At 38.2% G+C, this 21,773-nt stretch overlaps 2 protein-coding genes across 2 annotated transcripts in view; one reads left to right on the top strand and one right to left on the bottom strand.

Annotated features, from left to right (window-relative positions):
• Positions 1-2,884, bottom strand: part of LOC149935003 (sodium/calcium exchanger 3-like) — a 157,912-nt gene extending 155,028 nt beyond the window's left edge. The window contains exon 1 of the mRNA XM_090154720.1: positions 2,197-2,884. The gene's annotated coding sequence lies outside the window, so the exon portion shown is untranslated. The remainder of the gene's footprint in view (positions 1-2,196) is intronic.
• A 13,575-nt stretch (positions 2,885-16,459) lies between these two features.
• On the top strand, positions 16,460-21,773 carry LOC149935002 (uncharacterized). The gene is made up of 3 exons (XM_090153504.1): positions 16,460-19,425; positions 19,558-21,146; positions 21,274-21,773. Exons 1-3 carry the CDS (start codon positions 16,460-16,462, stop codon positions 21,771-21,773), a joined length of 5,055 nt encoding a protein of 1,684 aa, XP_090009630.1.

Genomic DNA, 21,773 nt, shown 5'->3' with positions numbered 1-21,773 from the left:
GATTTTCCCTAAATAGATATAAATGCATTTAAAAACCAAAACCGAATATCCCAAAACAGAAACTTTAAAATCTTTGCAACTACGAAAAAAATGCTTGGTCGCCACGATCAGAATTCTCGAGAAAATGCGAAAATAAATCTATTGTTTGAGTGTAATTTCTTTGGAACTTTCTAAGATTGATTTTAACCATAGGTTAAAAATATAGGATAAGAAATGTAGGGAAGAAATGTAGGGAATATAGAATAAGAAATATAGGATATATAGGATAAGAAATATAGGAAATATAGGATTATAAATATTGGAAATATAGGATAATAAATATTGGAAATATAGGATAATAAATATTGGACATACAGGATTAGAAATATAGAATAAAAATAGATTAATTATAGCTTAAAACCGATTTAATATAGGATAAATATATACTAAATATAGGATGAAAAACACAGGGAATATAGGATAAACTCTATTAAATATAGGATAAAAACACAGGAAATATAGGAAACAATATTGGAAATATATTATAAAAATGTAATTATATTATGATACAGGATCATTTAAGAAGGATGTTATAGGGCCATTTCAGAAAAATACGATGATATAGGAGCGGTTCACTGAGTTCAGAAGGATGTTTTAGGACCATTTGAAGATTATAGGATGTTATAGGACCAGTTCAGAAGGATGTTTTGGGAAAATTTGAAAATTATTGGATGTTATAGGACCAGTTAGGATGTTTTAGGACCATTTGAAAATTATAGGATTTTATAGGACTAGTTCAGAAGGATGTTTTAGGACCATTTCAGAAATATAGGATGTTATAGGACCATTTGAAAATTATAGGATGTTATAGGGCCAGTTCAGAAGGATGTTTTAGGACTATTTCAAAATTATAGAACTTTCTAGGACCATTTCAAAATTATAGAACTTTCTAGGAGCTTTTCAAAGTTATAGAACTTTCTAGGACCATTTCAAAATTATAGGATGTTATAGGACCATTTCAAAATTATAGGATGTTATAGGACCATTTCAAAATTATAGGATGTTATAGGACCATTTCAAAATTATAGGATGTTATAGGACCATTTCAAAATTATAGGATGTTATAGGACCATTTCAAAATTATAGGATGTTATGGGACCATTTCAAAATTATAGGATGTTATAGGACCGTTTCAGAATTATAAGAAAACACAGGACTATTTGGATCTCTGGCTCCAGCTCTGTTCTAATTTAACGTCGCCAATGCGTGCTATTAATTATTTTAACAAATTCCGCTTTATAAATTTATCTTAATCTAAGAAATATATCAAACCTTATAACGCGGTTTTTGGTTCCGTTCTTATTTTTAAAACGTGCAAAATTTTGGAGGCTGCAATCGCATCCAGCCTTTCCACGAAAAAAACTATCATTCTCTCTGTAAAAAAATCCCCCACTTTCAGCGAGACAAGGCGAGGCAAGTTTATCCGTGATACTAACTCTCGCTAATGTTTAAAAATAAGAAGAAAAGAAGAATGCTCGGAGTATTTTGCGGGCGACTGTGCCCCATTTATCCCCTTCCGCGGTAGATGATCCTCATCCCGATCCCCGCGCGAGAGCGACGCTACTGGTGGAGATGAGCGGACGGGTGGCGAGCGCGGCCCATTCCTTTACCTCGACTGGGCCGGATATTTGGCAAAGACTGTCACTCGCGGAACTCTTCACGCGGCACCAGGACCAAGCGGCAAAGACAGTCGCGCGGGACGAAAAAGACCCGTTTTCGCGGAGGCTATTTCGCTCTCCAGAGAGCGACAAGAAACGTCCAAAAAAAGAATCGGTGACTGTAGGAAGACCCGAGAGCGGCTGCCCTTTTTTTTTTACAAAATGCGCGTACGAAACGAGGGGAAGGGGGGTGGGCGGAATTAAAGGGAAGGGGAAAATGGAAAGGAAAGACAGACTTTTACCGCGCCAATTATCTTGCCAAATCTCGGTGGAAAAATTTCGTCGTCAGAAATATATATATATAAATCGTTGGAAGGGGAAATTGTTACTGGTAGGCTTTTCCATCAGCACTTATTAATTAAATTCAAACGAATAATTTACAAAGAAGATAATCAAATTATAATTTTATCAATTAAATTTATTACGCTGAAAGCTATATTAAGTTTTAATATTGTAAGTTTAAATATAAAGGTTCGATATCAATGAAACAACAACTCACGTGGAACGGCCTATATTGAAGGGATTTCCTTTCTCGAAAGAAAAAGAATGAGAGTGAGACGAGTTAATCCTATTGAGAGTAAATTCCTTATGAAAGAATCGCGAAGAAAGCAGACTGGGTCCGAGAAACGAGGATACAAATATCCATTTTAAGAGTTGGGACTCCTGGACGAAACCGCGACTATTTACGATCAGAACGACCAAATAATATATTTATACGACGTAGCACTCTCGCGCGATCACCGCGTCAGATTAACCTGGTTCGGGGTTCTGGAAAACGCCAGCATGGTGATGTCGGAGGCACTCGCGAAAGAATCGTACCACACTGAAAATCTGGAGAGCGGCGAGCCAAAGAAAGGAGATTAGAGAGATTCTCTGGGCGAACAAAATAACGGAGATAGAGATATAGAGAAAGCGACGCTCGCTTTCATTATTACATTTAATCCCGAGCCAGTTGCCGGATCACGCGTCTAACCGGACTCGTCGCGCGTTCACGCCGACTAAATACACCGGCATTATCGGGACTCTTTTCCGTCGATCTGTCGCCAATGAAATATCAACAAATTAATTCGGCGGCACGGGGACGAAAGCGCCGAAAATGATGCGAAATTGTTTTAACGTAGCGAGATAGATATCGAAGAAGAGAACGACTCCGGAGCAACGCTGGTCCGACTCTCCTTCTCCCAACAACACACTGACGCCGTTAACTTTCAATCCCGTTCGCGTTTCTAACCCCCGCTGACTCCCCCCTGTCGTATAGCCCCCTTCTCCTCTCTACGTACGAGAGTGCGCGATCATTACGCCCTAATATACGCTGAATGTACCCGTCTCGCCTCTCCACCCCACTGTCTGGTGGAGAATCAAACTTAGGCTTTACTCTAGTTAGCTATACTTCGCTCTGCCTCGATCGCGTTCGAGGTTTTAGGGCTTACTTCGAAGGGAACGTTCGTAAAGCGTCCAATCAGCTCATTGTAACGATAACCAAATTTAGTTACGTTAAAGTTAAAGCAAATTTTAGATTACATCACGATCGAATCTAACATAATCTTATCATATCCCCGCGTTACGTTTATAGCGAATTTGTCGATTTCGAATGATGCTTTTACGCGTGACCCCTTGGCACGGTTTTCTGAGGAAAGAGGAGAGGTTAGCCATTGATCGGTGCGCTGGGAAAGGTGGTTTTTATTTCTAGAAAAGAGCGCCGACTAGCGGGATGGAGAGACGCGACTTTAAATTGTCGAATAAACGAAGATGTCGGTATTTTTCTATTGGATAGCTTCGGTAGAAACGGGGAGGGGGGGGGGGCAGCTTCCATTCAGCTTTTAACTCGGAGACTGTATTGACTGGCCTTCGCGAAGAAACCCCGTTAAAAAATAAATAAATATCGCGGAGATGAGCTAGTGCTCTCTTTATTGACTTTCTAGGCTAATCACCCGGCAATCAGTCCCCACTTTCATTTCTCGCTCTCTCACTCTCAAAACGTCCAAAAGATGGAGTCACCGCTCTTTTCCTCAAAAATCATATAACTTGGTGATTAATCAACAACGACCTACCATCGTTAATTACTGTTTAAATTTATTAAAAGGCGTTGCTATCTATTGGAGAACTTAGCAGGGGCGGTAAAGAGTGTTGAACAAGATACCACTATATACTAGGATGTAAATGTATTAAAATACTTTAAATTAAATAACCTCCAACGCGTTCTGTTTCTCCAATAATAAAGGGAATAAAAATTATATAACCTCCAACACTTTCTGTTTGTCCAATATTAAAGGGAATAAAAATTAAATAACCTCGAACGCGTTCTGTTTGTCCAATATTAAAGAGAATAAAAAATAAATAACCTCTAACGCGTTCTGTTTGTCCAATATTACAGGGAATAAAAATAAATAACCTCCAACGCGTTCTGTTTGTACAATATTACAGGGAATAAAAATTAAATAACCTCCAACGCGTTGTTTGTCTATTATTAAAGGGAATCAAAACTATATAACCTCCAATGCGTTCTGTTTGTCCATTATTAAAGGGAATCAAAACTATATAACCTCCAACGCGTTCTGTTTGTCCATTATTAAAGGGAATCAAAACTATATAACCTCCAACACGTTCTGTTTGTCCATTATTAAAGGGCCCTGATAATGGGGCTAGTTCTGCCGTAATGAGGAAGATTTTTACTTTACGGAAAATGGCACTACTCAACACTAGGGGGTCTTTTCCGCTTGCATTTAATAACGGTGCGCAAATCATGCTCGGTGGCACGTTTCAAATAACACGTTCTATCGAACAGGAAAGCCCTATAGTGTGGTGTAGCGCCATCTTCAGCATAGTCGGGGTAAAAATATTCCTCATTACGACAGAACTACCCAATAAAATAAATTTGTAGAAATTAATATATTAACGGTGTCCGTTAAAAATCTATACAAAGATCAGCATAATGAGACTTGATCCAAGAGAATAAATAATAAATAATCAACTAAGCTAATACCCAAGGAACCACACAGGCCAAAGTCAATTAGTGACTTATGAAACCAATTACCCGGTTGGCGGGTTAAATTGCAAATGTTTTATGCATGGATTAATTTATGGAGAATTTTAAATATAATTTAAAAGTAAATAGCGGATTAAATGCAGAAGAATATTTTTTAATATATTAAAAAGATAAAATTGGTAGAAAGAGATATTAGAGAGTTTCAGCAAACCCATTTCCAGGCGTTTACGCGAACGTCTACCAATTTCCTGAGCGTTGCAGACGTTCGCGTAAACGCCTAGAAATGGGTTTTCTGAAACTCTCTATTGATGATAAAAACACTTCTCATTAGTATTTACATAAGTCTATAATGTTTACGCTCCATAAGTGTGGCAGTTAGGGTCGTAGAATTGACGTCATACCCAAAAAGATAAGGGCTTCTAGCAATAAAGAAAAACAAACTTAACAAGTCCGCCCAGCCGGAATATTAGTTTCACATCGACGCAAAGTATCAAAGGTTAAATAGTTAAGCTACCTTCGATGTCTTACGACGTGCAATAATAATCCAATATAATTAATTTAGAACGTCGAAAAATATTCCTATTATAACATATCGAAAGAAATTATCTAATTCAAGCATCCCGCCAATTTTAATCCTATTCTAGCATATCGAAAGAAATTGTCTAATTCAAAATTCCCGCCACCCGCCAACTATAATCCTATTCTAGCATATCGAAAGAAATTGTCTAATTCAAACTTCCCGCCACCCGCCAATTATAATCCTATTCTAGCATATCGAAAGAAATTGTCTAATTCAAACTTCCCGCCAAACTAATCCTATTACATTTTTAATTATTTTTCTTTTAATTATTTTTATTAATTTCAAACTTCCCACCAGAAAAGCTATATAACGATTCGCGAAGCTTTATTTCAAACTTCCCACCAAAGCTCGGCGTGTAGCTTGTAGCTCGAACCACCGTGTCGTCGCTTTCCACGCCGACAAACACTTAACGACATTCCGTCCATAGCAATAGTGTCGCTTCGAATATAAATTCGATGTGAAACTAAAAACGAATTACCACGGCAATCCTACGCCTCGGTACGGCTCCCTGCACGAGATCACTATGACGACGAGGCAAAGAGCACGTATTTGGGCCTATTGACTTAAGTGTGAAGTTCACAAAAAAATGTGTGGCCCGTCTATAAAAAAAAACATAATTATGTCGCGCTGTTTGTATATAAAGCGCATTTGTACGGTGTTCAAATAGTTGTAATAACAGCGTTGGTGACATCCGACGGGAGTGAATAAATGGGATTTAGAAAGGACGTTGTTATACGATCGAAGGGAAAGTGTATTAAAATATTTAAAAGTTTCGGACACGCTGTTGGACAGGATTATGGCCGACTTTATAGTGGCCGGTTGTCGTTTTATGGAGTCGGTAATTTTAAATTATGAGGAAAGTGAAAAGTTACGACCGTCCAACTAAAAACTAGCGGTAGAAAAAGCGTGAACGTTGCTGGCTTTGTAAGATATTGTTTTTGACCTTTTAACGACATTCGGGCGGGTGATAAAAGTCGTACTAAATGTCATTACTTTTGCAGGATACATAAAAACATGATCGGGAAAAATAATAAACTCTAAGTAATTACAAGTAGCCTTTAGCAGTTAAAAGTGTTGTAGCGTTGGTTGCTAGGTGCATCCGCGTTAACTGAAAAGGATAATTAGGCTCCAATTTATTCAAAACACTTTGAAAGCCCTGAATAATTTGAAACCTAATTATCGAGTTTACACGTTTGAAAGTCACTGCGTAGACTATTCAAATTACAACCAAAAATAATTGACTGCTTGGAGTATAATTCGAAATTCAATATAATCCATCCGTCTTCTTAATTATACGATGGCTAATAATAGGATTGGATTAGTCACCGATTTTTGAGTGGGCTTCGAAAGTGTTACTTGTTCTCAAGAGAGAGCGAGTCCGGCTCACGTCAAGCTGTCAATTAGAGACAAGGGCGCTTCTAAGTACGTTTCCCGATTTGCCAGCGTCTCCCAAGACATTTGAGAAATGCCAAGAGATTTAAGCCATCAATTAATTCCCAAACACTCTTACTCAGCCAAATTCTATCGCGGAAATAGCTAGGTGCTTCAAAAGGAACTACTCCACGCGTCTTAGGGGGAATTGAAATTAACTCAAGATTTTTCATAGATGGTGCTAGTCAGATTCGTTTAAAATTTAAGTTGAAACGTGACGCGCTAATTATCAGTTTACTAATTTGTACTTCAGGGAGTTAACAATTGTAAAGGCTACACCGTCACAGTTAAAAGGGGAAATGACTTCAAGTTCATCTGTCGTCTACCAAAGGTTTCCCCATTTTCGGCGCTGTATCAGTAGCCCCGCCAGGAATTTTCTGCACGTAGGCCCAACCTGATTTAGAGGCCCCACTTTCAAGAATTTTAAAAATTTTGACATGATTTTCAAAAATTTCCCCTGCAATGGATTTTTGAAAGGCATTTTAATCAAGGAATGACAAATCTTCGATTTTATTTTTTTTCCAAATTCGTCGTCCACTAACCTTGGGTTTGCTTTTAATCAATTCGTCAAATCACGAACTGAAACTTATTTCAGAGATATTATTAGCCACAGGAATGAAAGAAATAAACAATTATATAGTATTTAACCAGGTCAGGGAACCCAGCTGCAATTTTCATTAAATAGTGGAAGCAGTCGATTACACTGGTAAATTTCTTGGGGATAATTAAATTTCTGGCTGTTTTCATTTGGCTGTTTAACGAATCCAGGTCGAATTGAAACCGATGGAATGTGTTACGATATCGTTTTCGTTATGAAAGCTTTCCGAGTTAGGAACAGACGCCATTATACCTTTAAATAGGCCAGAGCTTTCCAATAGTCGAACTTTTATTTCTGAAATAAATTGATCAATTAATTCGAAATGGGTGGATCTTATCTGGTCAATCAGGGTTTTTGCTTCAGTTTCCCTGCTCCCCGTTGAACTCGTTACCACACTAGGTTTTAGTCTTGTTAGTGATTATTTTACGTTTCCGTAAAGTTATCGGTTCGCTGTTACGATCAGGTAAAGTAATAAAAGCAGATTTTGCGATTTTAGTAGCTTCTACCCAAATTGAATCAAAGCGTTCCGAGTTCCAACATTCTTCTAATGTCTTAATGGCAGCTTGGCAAATGGCAAGGGCTTCCGTTAAAATAACTTTGCAAGTATTTCGACAGGGAATTCGTTAAGCCTAATACTTCGTATAGTGCGACAATTAATATTAAGTTGTTAAAGTTATGTAATTGGGATATATACCTACAATACTTAGCAGCCTCCTTAGGTTTTCCGTTTTCAATTAGATTCTCTAAAGTTAAAATCCGCGAATAAGTAGATTTGTCCATAGGTGGTTCCTTTTAACTCTCTAAAGTTAAAACTACGGAATCATCGGAATCGAGTTTATTTATTTTATTTTATTTTATTTTATTTATTTATTTCTAAAAAAACAAACCTTTTTTTTTTACTACACCACCAAGTGCCGCAGCTTTGTGGCATTTTAAGTATCTTTTTGGGAGTTTTCAAAACATTCACTTCAAATAACCGAATTGCTTTGGAAATTGTATATGGCCTGAACCAAACCAAGTAGTTCCCTAACTGCCTATTTAGGAGCAACAGTCAACTACAACTAAATTTAAGCAATGTACGAATGTAAATCTGTGAAGTTGTGAACCCTAGAAATCTTTCTACGACACCTTTTTCTATTCTTTTCTGCATTGTCTCGGGTTTCATCGGCAATTACAGAGTAAAACCCAACGGATTCGATGACCTCTTCGACAATCATTCTCCTTACTAAATTTGCACAAATGCCAATTATTTCATTTTGTACAGTGCTGTACACGTATTTGGCAATATTTGGCTTTTAAATCGGGACATTTTCGTTTCAAAAGTTCTAAAATTTCAATAAAATTTCCACAGAGTCCAATTTTGCCGGCAGATGTTTTCCCCTGAAGTGCAAAATCTTGTTGAGAACCAATTATGATTTCCACGTGTGCAGATAGTACCTCTCTCTTTCTAGTTACGACAAGTCTATGGTGGTTATTAACCTGGCACGCTATTGATCCACGAGATTTGAATTCAGCGTAGTCTAAATACATTTTATAGGCATGTTGGCGAGAAGATTTATGAAATGTTCTTCGAAACTTTTTTCCATATTTTTCCAATCTTAAAATCCGTTCACAAATCCATTAGTTCTACTGCTTAAAAATGACGGCAACAAAAGCAATGAACTGCATTCTTTGCAACTGAATATTCAAGAATTTGAGGTTTGTCGTACCAGGAAGAAATGAAACCGTGATTTTTCCCACCAATGGAAAGGATTGAGTTTAGGTTGAACTGGAAGGCAATTCTTATCTAAACTAATATCCAACGCGTGTAAGCGCACTTCTTTCAAATTGGATGAAAATTGCACATCGGCCGAGATAGTAGGGTTTCTAATAATTTCGGCTTTATTACTTAGCAGAACTGATGTTTGAAGAACCTCAGAAAAATTATCACCTTCGAATTCTAGTCCCTCTTTGTTTCCCAAGCTTTCCCCAGAACTATCAGTATGGTTCTTGCTTGACAATTTGAAAAACGTTTCATGGCGCCTTTCTGACTATTTATAAAACTATCTTCTCTCTTCCGCTTCTGGATTTTTTGACCCCAGATAAAAACTTTCGGGTGCTTATATTTTAAAACCTATTTTAAACGAAGCTAGTAATAGCTTAGTAGTCTTGAAGAAGCCTGTTTGGGTAAAGCAAAGCCATTGTATATATAAATATAATAGCTAATTAGCCTTGAAAAAGGCTGTTTGGAAAATTAATCTACAAATAGCTTATTAGCCTTGAAAAAGTCTGTTTGAAACAAGCAGCTAATTGTTAGTAATCAGCCTTAAAAAGTATTAAAGCTAGTTAAAATACTGGCTGGGAGGGACCCAAAATTGAGAAATATCTTGCTCAGGAGAAAAAAGAGAAATGACGAAACGTGAGGCCCTAGTCACAGACGAGCCCCGCTCGGTGGTCACTGAAATCACATGACTTCGCTAAAGTGGAAAAAAATGGAAAACCCAATTCCCCCTATATTTGACAGAATAACCCCCTCCTATCAAAGTAAAATGCTTGGGCTTTATAACTCAGAGAAAGAGATAAATCCTTTTTTCGGATCCTCTTCACTGACGTCGTCAAATTCGAAGCAACTAAACGTGTTTGTTGTGTGTGTAACACAGTGTGTTGTAGCTTCTCACTGACACCGAGGCCAACAGACAGGCGTCAGGTGCACTTTGCTGCCTAGCATGGTGTATTTTCCCCTATCGGCGTCACCGTCTCTTATCCGTCGTTTCAAAAAATCACGTTTTTTCATGGGAAAATCTGGAATCACAACCCGTGATTCATGGGCATTCTTTCTACCCCTCTTGAAATTGAAAGAAAGCTGCTTTTAAAAATAAGCATTTTTAGAAGGCCCAAATGTAAAATTTTATGAACTAAAAGTTCATTTTGATTTTGGAGGGCCAATCATAGGCACCTTTTTAAAAATTTGGAGGCCCCAAACTGGGCCTACACCTATTAAACGTAGGCACGTGCCTACTTGTGCCTATTACTGGTGGGGCGCCTGCGCTGTATTAGGGGTTTGAATAAAGAACCGTACGCGTTGGAGCCAGTGGGGTAACCAAAAATATTTCGCCACCGAAACTTGTCTAGGTTACGCTGCAGATCCAAACTTTTCTTCAGACTTGGAATTAGCGGGAGTCTTGGGGCCAATGGCTCTTAATAAAAATCAGTGGGCTCTTAAAATAAATCATTCGAACGGGGGTTGCGGGCCACCGGGGATCTCAATTTAATTAAAAAATATTTATTAAACATTTTACGGAAATTTCTGGAACATGATTTGTACGCCGTTTTTTAAACTCTGTTTTCCTACCCTATACGAGAGCGGGATCTAGCGTTACAAATGATTATGTGTGATATATACTTGCTTGTTTTAAAGTTATAAATGTCTGTAAGTAACGTAACCAATTTTTATTTTCCTATTTTCCGATTTTCCCTACCTAATTTAAAATTTTTACCCTCAATCCGCCCCCCCCCCCCGCTTGGCCCAGTGGCTCTCAATAAAAATAAACTTAAGGGGGGGTCGGGGCCGCAGGGCCCCTTAAAAAATATCACTATTTCCAAGTCTGCTTTTCTTGGTGTGTCGTGGAACAACCTTCCGTGTTTCGTTATAAAAATAAATCGTGTAAAGTGCCGTTCGCACCAAAGAGCATATAGTACTACGTGAACTAGAGATAAAATGACGGAGCCTTAGAGGGGGATGGAACTTCGATGTTTAAAACCCTAAATCACGGTACCGCAGCGCCACTACGGGAACCTTTCGGAGACGTTGGGCGCGTCATTTAAATTAAGAAACGCGTCGCCACGTTTTTAGTTATTGAGAAAGATCTGAAAGATGGATTTATATCACAAATATTCCAAACCTAACCAGAAAAAAAAGAAAGAAACGAAAGGAGGTAAATATTTACAAACGAAAAGATTTGAATAATCGTAAGTATTACCGCAGTACCCGGTAGTGGCGCTGATGTATCGCGATTTTGGGGTTTTAAACATCGGAGAAGCTTCATTCTCTAAGCTAGGGTACGTTCAGTAACAGAAACCAGTTGGAAATCGGTGTTGGCTTGATTTTTGTTTGATGAGATCGAGGTGTAACAGGTGTTTGAACGGGTTGCTATTTCAGTTATTGAACGTAACCCTAGATTCGAATTCTCAGACCTTTCTGATTGACGGTTTTCTGACGAAGCGTTTACCCACTTCCGGCACGTGACCTCCGAAAAATCGGCCTCCATCGGTCGCTCCTCCCCTTTTATAAAATCAATAAGTGTGCAAATACCATTTTTTGGGGATCGAATCGAATATCAAATATTTTTTTTCAAGGCACATCAAATACCAAATCGAATATTTATAACGTTAAATAATTTGGTCGAATATTTTTAGAGCAAAATTTTAAGCCAGTTAACTGATCAAATACCAAATAGTATTCCGAATACCAAATAATTCGACTTATTTGGTTTTGAATTAACCAAATAGTTTGCATATTTGTCAAAATAATAAAAAAGAAATTGAAATCACTGTTCATTTTACTTGCAATAGTAAAATACTAAACCAAATGTATAATTTATATTTTATTTTATTTAATGAATTTAAAAAAATAATATTGAATTTAATTCATAATAATTTTAAACCAATAATTTAGTGAACTGAAAAATTCAAAACCGAAAATTCCAAAAAGTTACTTACTTCAACCTTTCTCCCAGTTATTAGTTTTGTTTTGAACTTGGTTTACGTTTTAGTTTTACTTTGCTATTCTAGAAAATTCCATAACAAAGAACACGCGAATAATCTAGCCAATAGGCGCTAGAATATACAGCTTCTGCCTTTCGCTAAGAAGTTTTAATACACACGGTATGAATAATGGACGTGCAAGTTACTCCATTATGGTTCTTGCCGCTGTGGCCTAAAGAGATGTGCCAGAAATAAGCACTAGTTCGGAAATTTCACAGTGTTCTCCTCTGATGGCCTTGAAACTAAACAAATTAGAAAAAGACCCCCGGTTATTCGACCAGTTTGCAAACTATTTGAAAATAACAAATACCTTTTTCCTAACTTTTTAAATATTCGACTATTTGATCAAGAAAAACAAATATTCGCGAATTTTCCCACGTGCTATTCGATTCGACGAATCGAATATTCGATTTGGTATTCGATCGAATTATTTGGTCTAACCAAATATTTTGCACACCCCTACAGACTATTGAATTACCGTACACCGAACCTCGATGTTCCAATCATAGCCGAGGTTAACAAATAATAGTAAATAATGTTTTTAATTACCTAAATGTTTTACTATTTATATTTTACAATATGAACTTTAGTTTCGACCCTAGAAAGTTTATAACTTCGACATGCAAATTCTAATTTTTGATGTTTAATAGCTTTTAATCACGTGATTAAAAGGGGAAAGAAAAATCAACCAATGAAAGAGGCTCTATAGTCATCAAACCCGATTATCTCCGTCCCAAAAATTGATCAATAGTTTATTTTTAGGGGTGTGCAAAATATTTGGTTAGACCAAATAATTCGATCGAATAATAAATCGAATATTCGATTCGTCGAATCGAATAGAACTTGGGAAAATTGGCGAATATTCGTTTTTCTTGATCAAATAGTCGAATATTTGAAAAGTTAGGAAAAAGGTATTTGGTATTTTCAAATAGTTTGCAAACTGGTCGAATAACCGGGGGTCTTTTTCTAATTTGTTGAGTTTCAAGGCCATCAGAGGAGAACGCTGTGAAATTTCCGAACTAGTGCTTATTTCTGGCACCTCTCTTTAGGCCACAGCGGCAAGGACCATAATGGAGTAACTTGCACGTCCATTATTCATACCGTGTGTATTAAAACTTCTTAGCGAAAGGCAGAAGCTGTTTATTCTAGCGCCTATTGGCTAGATTACTCGCGTGTTCTTTGTTATGGAATTTTCTAGAATAGCAAAGTAAAACTAAAACGTAAACCAAGTTCAAAACAAAACTAATAACTGGGAGAAAGGTTGAAGTAAGTAACTTTTTGGAATTTTCGGTTTTGAATTTTTGAGTTCACTAAATTTTTGAGTTCACTAAATTATTGGTTTAAAATTATTATGAATTAAATTCAATATTATTTTTTTTTATTTGTAATAAAAGATCTGCTCCTTCGTGTTTTACATATATTTAAAAACTCGATATTTTAATGAAGTGTTTGCAAAGCATGAAAAATAAAGCAGATCCTTTGTTTTAATTGTAGTTAGTAGTTACTAAAAAATAAAAGTCACTAGCTGACTTGGACCTGGGGTAGTTAAACTTTAAAAATGTATATTTTAAATTTTGTTTGTAAAAGTTTACTTTGAAAAAGTTTAGTATTGTAGTTTAAATTTATTAAATAAAATAAAATATAAATTATACATTTGGTTTAGTATTTTACTATTGCAAGTAAAATGAACAGTGATTTCAATTACTTTTTTATTATTTTGACAAATATGCAAACTATTTGGTTATTTCAAAACCAAATAAGTCGAATTATTTGGTATTCGGAATACTATTTGGTATTTGATCAGTTAACTGGCTTAAAATTTTGCTCTAAAAATATTCGACCAAATTATTTAACGTTATAAATATTCGATTTGGTATTTGATGTGCCTTGAAAAAAAATATTTGATATTCGATTCGATCCCCAAAAAATGGTATTTGCACACCTCTAATAGTCTGGTTAAATATCTATTAATTAGGCACTAAAACAGCATTTCGATGTCCTTTCTGATCTTGGATACCATTTTTGCGGAATCTTTTGGGGGGCCCTTAATTTTTTTGTTTAAGGCTCTATCGATCAAGCACAGAAACAGCACTATATAAAATTGGGTTAAAAAGTGTGAAAAGTCGTATTTGACCCAAGGGCAGTGCCGGATTACCGAACACGCTAAGTAAGCTGTAGCTTAGGGCCTTAATCTGGAAGGGGCCTCAAATTGTTTGATTTCATCAAGTTTCCAAAGACCCAAAGCGCAGCACCGTCCCTTGGGTAGGGCGAGCGGGGCAGCGGCCCAGACGCAAAAATTCTAGGGGTGCAAAATTGAAGATTTTTATTTAAATTAGATATTGAAAAATTAAAAAAAAATTTAAAAATAAATTGAAAATATTTCACTAAAACTCCAAAATAATGAAATATATGTATGAGTATGTAAAAATAAATGTTATTTTAAAATAAATATTTTTCTCTGAGTATTAGTTTTTCGTAAAATATTTCTACCTAAGGTTACGAGGGCGCCATTTTGATGTTTTGCCCAGGGTGCCATTTGGTCTAGGTACGGCTCTGCCAAAGCGTTAAAATAAAGCAATTGACCGTACTAAGAATTTGCCAAACAACAAGTTTGTTGTCCAATTTTCCCTAACTCTATTAGTCTCTTTTATAAAATTAATCTTGCAATACGAAGTGCTATCTCCCACAATGGATTTTTCACGTGTACAGTAGGTCAGTTGACCGTTATTGTTAGGTTTCTAACATTTTTGAAGCTAAAAGGTCATAGGGGTGAAACGTGGCCAACCAAGTCAGATTGAAAAAATGACCGGGAAGTATACAGGGATGCAGTAAACGAATCTGTCATGTAAATAAATACGCTACTTATATTCCACGCGCTAGTCACTCATTGAATCTTGTTGGCGCGTTGTTTATATGCAGTTTAAATGTTTTTGGAATTATACAACAGATTTACGTATTCTTAATTTATTTTCTGCTTTAAAGAAAGCGTCTTTGTGTGGGGAAGTTCATTCGAAGTCAACGTCAGCCGTATGAAGGTTATATTTTAATCATTTCGGATGCTGAACTTCAAGAAGGGGTCAAGCGACTGGTGGAATCATCCCGGGGCAAGAAGAGGTTCATCATTCAGGATAAAATACAAACTGCTTTCCCCGAATCTATTCTGCGTTTGTTTTTGTTTATGGTGAATACAAATTGCTCTAAACTTAAACGCATTCAAAATGAACAGAGAACCATAATTAAGCATTCTAAGCTAAGAATCAGACAAACTGAGATATTTGTCATATGATGATTTTGCTATTAAAAAATTCACGAAAAAACGTTATTGTATAATTAGTAATTGTAAAAAAATTATATCAATAAATGGTTTTCGTTAAGTTTGTGGGGCCTGAAATTACTCCCAAGTGTGGGGCCTCAACGGACGTTAATCTGGCCCTGCTCAAGGGGGTGGAAACGGGGAAAGCACCACTCGTATACTTTTGAACTTTTGAGATTGAGATTAGACCATCATCAACTAGCGTTATGCAAAAATTCTGCTTTCTCCTAATATATTCAAGGTGAAAATCTTGATTTTCCTTGATAATATTTTATATTAATTCTGCGTAAGGGGGAACTTCAAAAATTAATTACTCGCCACCTAATAACGAGATTTTTACGTTTGATGGCTTGAAATTGCGGAGAGTTTATGTACATTAAGAAGCATTTTTAAGTTTTTAAAATCATTTCATAATCCATAATTTTAAAAATAATAAAATATTTTTTTTTAAATTTCTCCATCGGTCGCTGTATTGTCCTATCACGGCCAACTTTGATGACCCGCTGTTGCGCAAACAACGCGTCATCAAAGTTGGCCGTGGTGTTATCATAAGCCTATCATAAGGTCTCCATAAGTAAAGGTCTAGCATAGAGCCCCATGTTTACGGCATTGTCCATGCGAGAAGAAAATTAAATTACGACGATAGGGCTGTTGTGACTTAAGTAAACAAAATAAAGAAACTAAAAGAAAAGGTTGTTTCACCAATAAAAAAGAAAATAATGTTTTATCAACCTAAAAGAACGAACATAAAAAGGAAATATTAATCAGATTAAAGGTTAATTAATTTTGTATATAAAAACATCAAAAATGTAAATTATCTCGGTTGTCTTTTAAACCTTCATCAATGCGTGTTAACGCTACTTATCGAGTTAAAGTAAATAAAATATAATGTTTTTATTTTAACCAGTACTTGATTTATTCTCCTACGGCTCGAGACTTTTCTTACAGGGAAAAGACGTAACATAATGGTGCCGAAACCCGGGAGGGAACGTAACCAAGTTTCAGTTCAGTAAGAAGGTCTACGTCACAAGAATTGTCTCCTGTCTTAGTCGAGTTTACAAGGAAAGACGCTTAACATCTGCAGATCGAGAAGGCCACAGCGAATTGAACCATGGAGCGAATGTTAAAGCAGAGAAAAGCTTTGAGAACAAGGACTACCGCGCTTATGCATGATATCGATACAGAATGGGACAAAGGTAACCAGAGAAGTAAAGAGCGACTAAATACATTATTTAAGCAACTCCAAGAAAAAGAAAATAAACTGTCTGCCAAAGACGCCGAATTAGAAAGCCTCATTCCCGAGGACCTCATTGAGAAAGAAGTCGATGAAGTGGAAAGCTACAGAGAGGACATTATCGAGACACTGACAAAAGTGGAGAGGTTCATTCAAGACAACGAAGAAGAGTTACGAAATTCCAGTAGTAAATTCAATCCGAACGAAGATAACGGATATCAAGCCATAGTCAATCTTCCTCGAGTCACAATACCACAATTCCAAGGAGACCCTACGCAATGGCGAAGTTTCTGGGACCAGTTCAATGCCGCTATTCATTCCAAAGCTAACATCGGCAACGTTACGAAGTTTGTATATCTAAAGTCGTACATGGATGGTAAAGCCCAAAATACGTTAGCAGGTTTGCCTCTCACGGAAGAAAACTACGAAGTCGCCGTGAATCTACTAGAGAAGAGATATGGTCGAAAAGGAGCGGCTATCAGCAGCCATCTCGAAAAAATAACAAGGCTGGATCCAATCAGAAGGTCATCCGACATTGCAGGTTTAAGGTTTCTGTATGACACTTGTGATGTACAAGTAAAGTGTCTAGAAGCGTTGGGAATTCCACGAGCAAACTATGGATATTTGTTCTGTCACATGGTCACACAGCTACTACCACATGATATTGCTTTGGAGTATTCACGACAGCTCGAAGATCTAGATGAATACGATGCCAGTATCCTGATGGACTATCTGAAGAAGGAAGTCGAATGCCGAGAGCGCGCATCAATCCTGAATCGTCCAATAAGAGACAGCAAAGAGGATCAGTCCATCAGTCTGGCCAGGAGAGGAGGCACATTTCCGAGAGAAGATGCCAGTAGTTCAAGGACAAATAGATTTCCATCGAGAGCCAGAGTTCCTACCACGTCCGTCTTGAACATAGCAGTAACCAGCACAGAGTCATGCTACTATTGCAGCGACACCACTCATAAACCCGAAGACTGTAAAACCACAACTTTAGAAAAGAAGATGAAGCTATTGTCCCAACAAGACCGATGCTTCCTGTGCCTCAAACAAAGACATACCGCTCGAAGATGCAAATCAAAAGAAAAATGTAAGAAATGCCAAAGAAGACATCATATTTCGATATGTCGAGATATTCATGACGTAAGGAACCAAAAATTGGATAAAGAAGATACAACCTTGATCACTATGGCAGCAGTTGGTCCCGCAAGAGAATCCTATGATCAGCAAGTTCTTCTTCAAACGATTGTCGTATATGCTGAAGGACTCAATGGGAAGCAACCTATTCGATGTCTTCTCGATAATGGAGCCCAAAGATCTTTCATAACAAAAGAGGTCGTAGATCGTCTTAACCTGCCGGTGGTAGGTCAAAGAGCTATCACCGTTGGAGGCTTTGAAAATGAAAAGTCAACTACCTCAATTCGAAGAAAGGTCAAGGTCACCTTACGAAACTTGAGTGATCCGAGTAGTTACTGCGAGATGACGGTCTTTGAGAGTCCAAAGATACTAGGAACCGTCATCAGTATGCCCGACGAAAGTATCCGAGAAATAATGGTGAACAGAGGAATCCAATTAGCAGACAGAGCAGAAATTAAAGGCCAACCAGTACAAAGGGAGCTGTCAATGCTAATAGCCGCAGACTATTATTGGTCCATAGTCACTGGAGAAATTTGCAGACTGAATGACTTCTTCGTCGCATTGGAGAGCAGACTTGGATGGGCAGTCCAAGGACCGGCTCCTATGACGTCAAATGTCTTCGCCCAAGCCGTGGTTGTCATGGGTGCTACCACTGAAGTTGAAGAAGAAACAACTAAAGAACTTAAGGCCTTTTGGGAGCTTGAATCCTTGGGGATCAAAGAAGAAACATCTATCTCTAGAACTGACGAAGAAATAATCACCAGACATAATTCTAATATCCAGTTTCGAAACAATCGGTACGAAGTTCAATTACCATGGAGACAAGATAAAAACGAGCAACTGGGAAGCAACTTCGGATTGGCTCATAGACGCATGCAAGTTCTATTAAAGAAATTCCAACGTGATCCTCAACTATACTTCAGATACCACGATACCTTTGGAGAGTACTTGGAGCAAGGAATCATAGAAGAGATTCCACAAAAAATGGTAAATTCGTTAGACTCAGGATACTATATACCTCACTTTCCAGTTATTCGAGAAGACAAAGAGACCACAAAGCTTCGTATTGTCTACGATGCAGCGGCTCACGAGAGGGGTTTTCCGTCACTAAATTCTCTACTCAGCCCGGGACCGAACTTAAATCCAGACCTACTGGCCATATTGATACGTTTCCGAAGAAGCCAGATAGCTATGATGGCTGATATCGAGAAAGCTTTCTTGATGATTTCACTAGCGCCTCAAGATCGAGAATTTACAAGGTTCCTTTGGATAAAGTCATTGTCGAAAAAAGATAAGCCAGTGGAGTTCATTCACTTTCGTATGACAAGAGTCCTGTTTGGTGTGAGCTCAAGTCCGTTCCTGTTGGCCGCGACTTTGAAATTTCATTTCGAAAAATTTAAAGATCAGTATCCCGAAACATGCCAAGAGCTCATGAAAAGTATTTACGTGGACGATTTGGTAACAGGAAGGTCGAACGTCAAAGAAGCTAAGATGTTGTACCATCAATCAAAGAGCATTCTCGCCGGAGCCGGAATGAATCTTCGAAAATGGGTCTCAAATTCCGAAGAACTTTCTCGATGTTGGCAAGGTCATGGCACGCATGAAGAAAAATCACTAGCCTTGTCATCAGAAAATTCTCTACTACCTCTAAAGGTCCTCGGAATTTTGTGGAGATCAAAACCAGATGTTCTAACTTTCAATGTGTCATCTTTACTATAATTTCTGACAACAAGACGAAACACAAAAAGAAGTGTTTTACAAGCAGCATCACGAGTCTTCGATCCTATCTAATTTTTATCACCGTTCCTGATACGAGTGAAAATTCTCTTTCAAAGGTTATGGATTCAAGGAATTGATTGGGACAGTGAGCTGACACCAGAGCTTGAAAGGGAATGGAATCAATGGTGTCTTGAACTCCCAGATTTACAGGACGTTTCGATTCCTCGATGGTACTACGAAGGTGCAGATGAAGAGATTCGTTCTCAAGAAATCCATCTATTTTGCGACGCTAGCAAGCAGGCCTATGGAGCTGTCACGTACTTGAGATACGAGACGACAACTGGAAAAATTGGAGTCAGTTTTCTTTCGTCTAAGACCAGAGTCGCCCCAATTAAAGAGTTAAAGATACCTCGTCTCGAATTGATGGCAGCCTTGATCGGTTCCCGATTGTTGAAGTACTCATTGGACGTATTTGAAGGCGATATCACCAAATATCATTGTTGGTCCGATTCTACTATCGTCATTCAATGGATTCAACGTTTGTCAAGAGAATGGAAGCCCTTTGTAGCTAACCGTGTTGCCGAAGTTCACACCTTAACAGAGCCATTGTCATGGAGTCATTGTGCCGGAAAGACTAATCCTGCTGATCTGCCGTCCAGAGGGTGTACCATCAAGGAACTGATATCCAATGAGATTTGGTGGAAAGGGCCACCATGGTTGCGACAAGATAAATCGTCCTGGCCATGTCCTGTGGAAAAATCGCAACACAATTCTAAAGAAGTAGACGAAGAGAGACGTACTATCCAGATGTCCAGTTGCATGGAAGAGACACACCCAAGCATTGACCTGGAGAATTACAGTTCTGCGACACGAGTACTTAGAGTGACCGCCTGGATACTGCGCTTTGCCAATAATGCAAAAACAAGATCAACCAAAACCAATGGCCCATTAAACGCCTCCGAAGTCGACAACGCACGAAAACTGTGGATACGTCAAGTACAAGAGCAGTCATTCCCGCAAGAAATGCAGAGACTAAAAGAAAACCAGCCACTTCCTAAGAATTCGAAGATCAGTCAATTTGGCCCGTTTCTACAAGGTGGCGTAATGCGAGTTGGTGGACGACTTCATAACTCGAATTTCGAATACCACGTTAAACACCCATTTCTTTTACCTTCGAAACACAAGTGGTCCGAGTTGTTAGTACGAGAAAGTCACTGCATTGTTATGCACGGGGGTTTGAATAGTACCTTGACCCAATTACGAGAAAGCGTTTGGATTATGAAAGCCCGACAAATGGTGAAGAAAACGATCGCACAATGCATGGTCTGTCGCCGATTCAAGGTCAAAGCTGGAAATCAAGTTTCTGCACCCTTGCCATTGGATAGAGTTAAAGAGTCGCCTCCATTCACCGTCACTGGAATAGACTTTGCCGGCCCCCTTTACACTCGAGAAGCTGGGAGACATACAAAGGTCTACATAGCACTATTTACCTGTGGAGTTACGAGAGGCGTCCATTTAGAGCTGGTAACCGATCTGAGCGCTGACAAGTTCATGATGGCCTTCCGAAGATTCGTAGCTCGAAGAGGGATCTGCTCGACTATATATTCAGATAACGCCAAGTCCTTCAAAAGAGCCGACCAAGATTTGAAGAAGCTGTATAAGAACATTGAAGGCAAGCCGTTTCAAGAATATTTGGGTCACCAAGGTATTCATTGGAAATTCATTGTGGAGCGATCCCCTTGGTGGGGGGGGGGGGGTTTGGGAACGACTTGTCCGTTCTGTAAAGACCTGCTTAAAGAGGACGCTTGGAAAAAATTCACTCTCTTATGAAGAACTTATGACGAGTTTAACCGAAGTCGAAGCTGTAGTCAACTCCAGACCATTGACGTGTAACGAAACTGATCCAAAAGAGCTACAACCATTGACGCCTTCTCATTTCCTTATTGGTCAACGAGCTACGGCAATTCCAGATCAAGAATTCAGGAGTACCAAGCCAGATGCCAACAAAAATCAACTGTCTAAAAGGCTCCGTCATCGACAAGTCATTATCAATCAGTTCTGGAATCGCTGGCGACATCATTATCTATTAGAGCTTCGTTCAGCACATAGTAGCAGACCAGTTTCCGATCCGGTTTCATTCAAGGTCAACGATGTTGTCCTCATAGATGACTCTATTAAACTACCACGGCAAGTGTGGCGAATTGGTCGGATCACTCGGGTGCTTCTTGGTCGAGACGGAAAGATACGAGGCTACTTTGTGCGTCTGCCTAGTGGAGTGGTAATAAAGAGAACCGTGCAGAATCTCTATAACCTGGAAATCAACGATGGATGA

This window comes from Leiobunum rupestre, chromosome 7 (genome assembly GCF_980474605.1).
Source record: "Leiobunum rupestre chromosome 7, qqLeiRupe1.1.hap1, whole genome shotgun sequence".
Taxonomy (NCBI): Eukaryota; Metazoa; Arthropoda; class Arachnida; order Opiliones; family Sclerosomatidae; genus Leiobunum; species Leiobunum rupestre.
This window is presented reverse-complemented; position numbering and strand designations above follow the sequence as displayed.

What these genes read in the sequence shown, in the direction of transcription:
- LOC149935002 (XM_090153504.1), top strand. Translation starts at nt 16,460, where the DNA reads ATGGAGCGAATGTTAAAGCAGAGAAAAGCTTTGAGAACAAGGACTACC. An exon ending in GATGTTCTAACTTTCAATGT is followed by an intron (nt 19,426 to 19,557) that starts GTCATCTTTACT and finishes TCTCTTTCAAAG; the next exon opens with GTTATGGATTCAAGGAATTG. An exon ending in AGAATATTTGGGTCACCAAG is followed by an intron (nt 21,147 to 21,273) that starts GTATTCATTGGA and finishes TCTCTTATGAAG; the next exon opens with AACTTATGACGAGTTTAACC.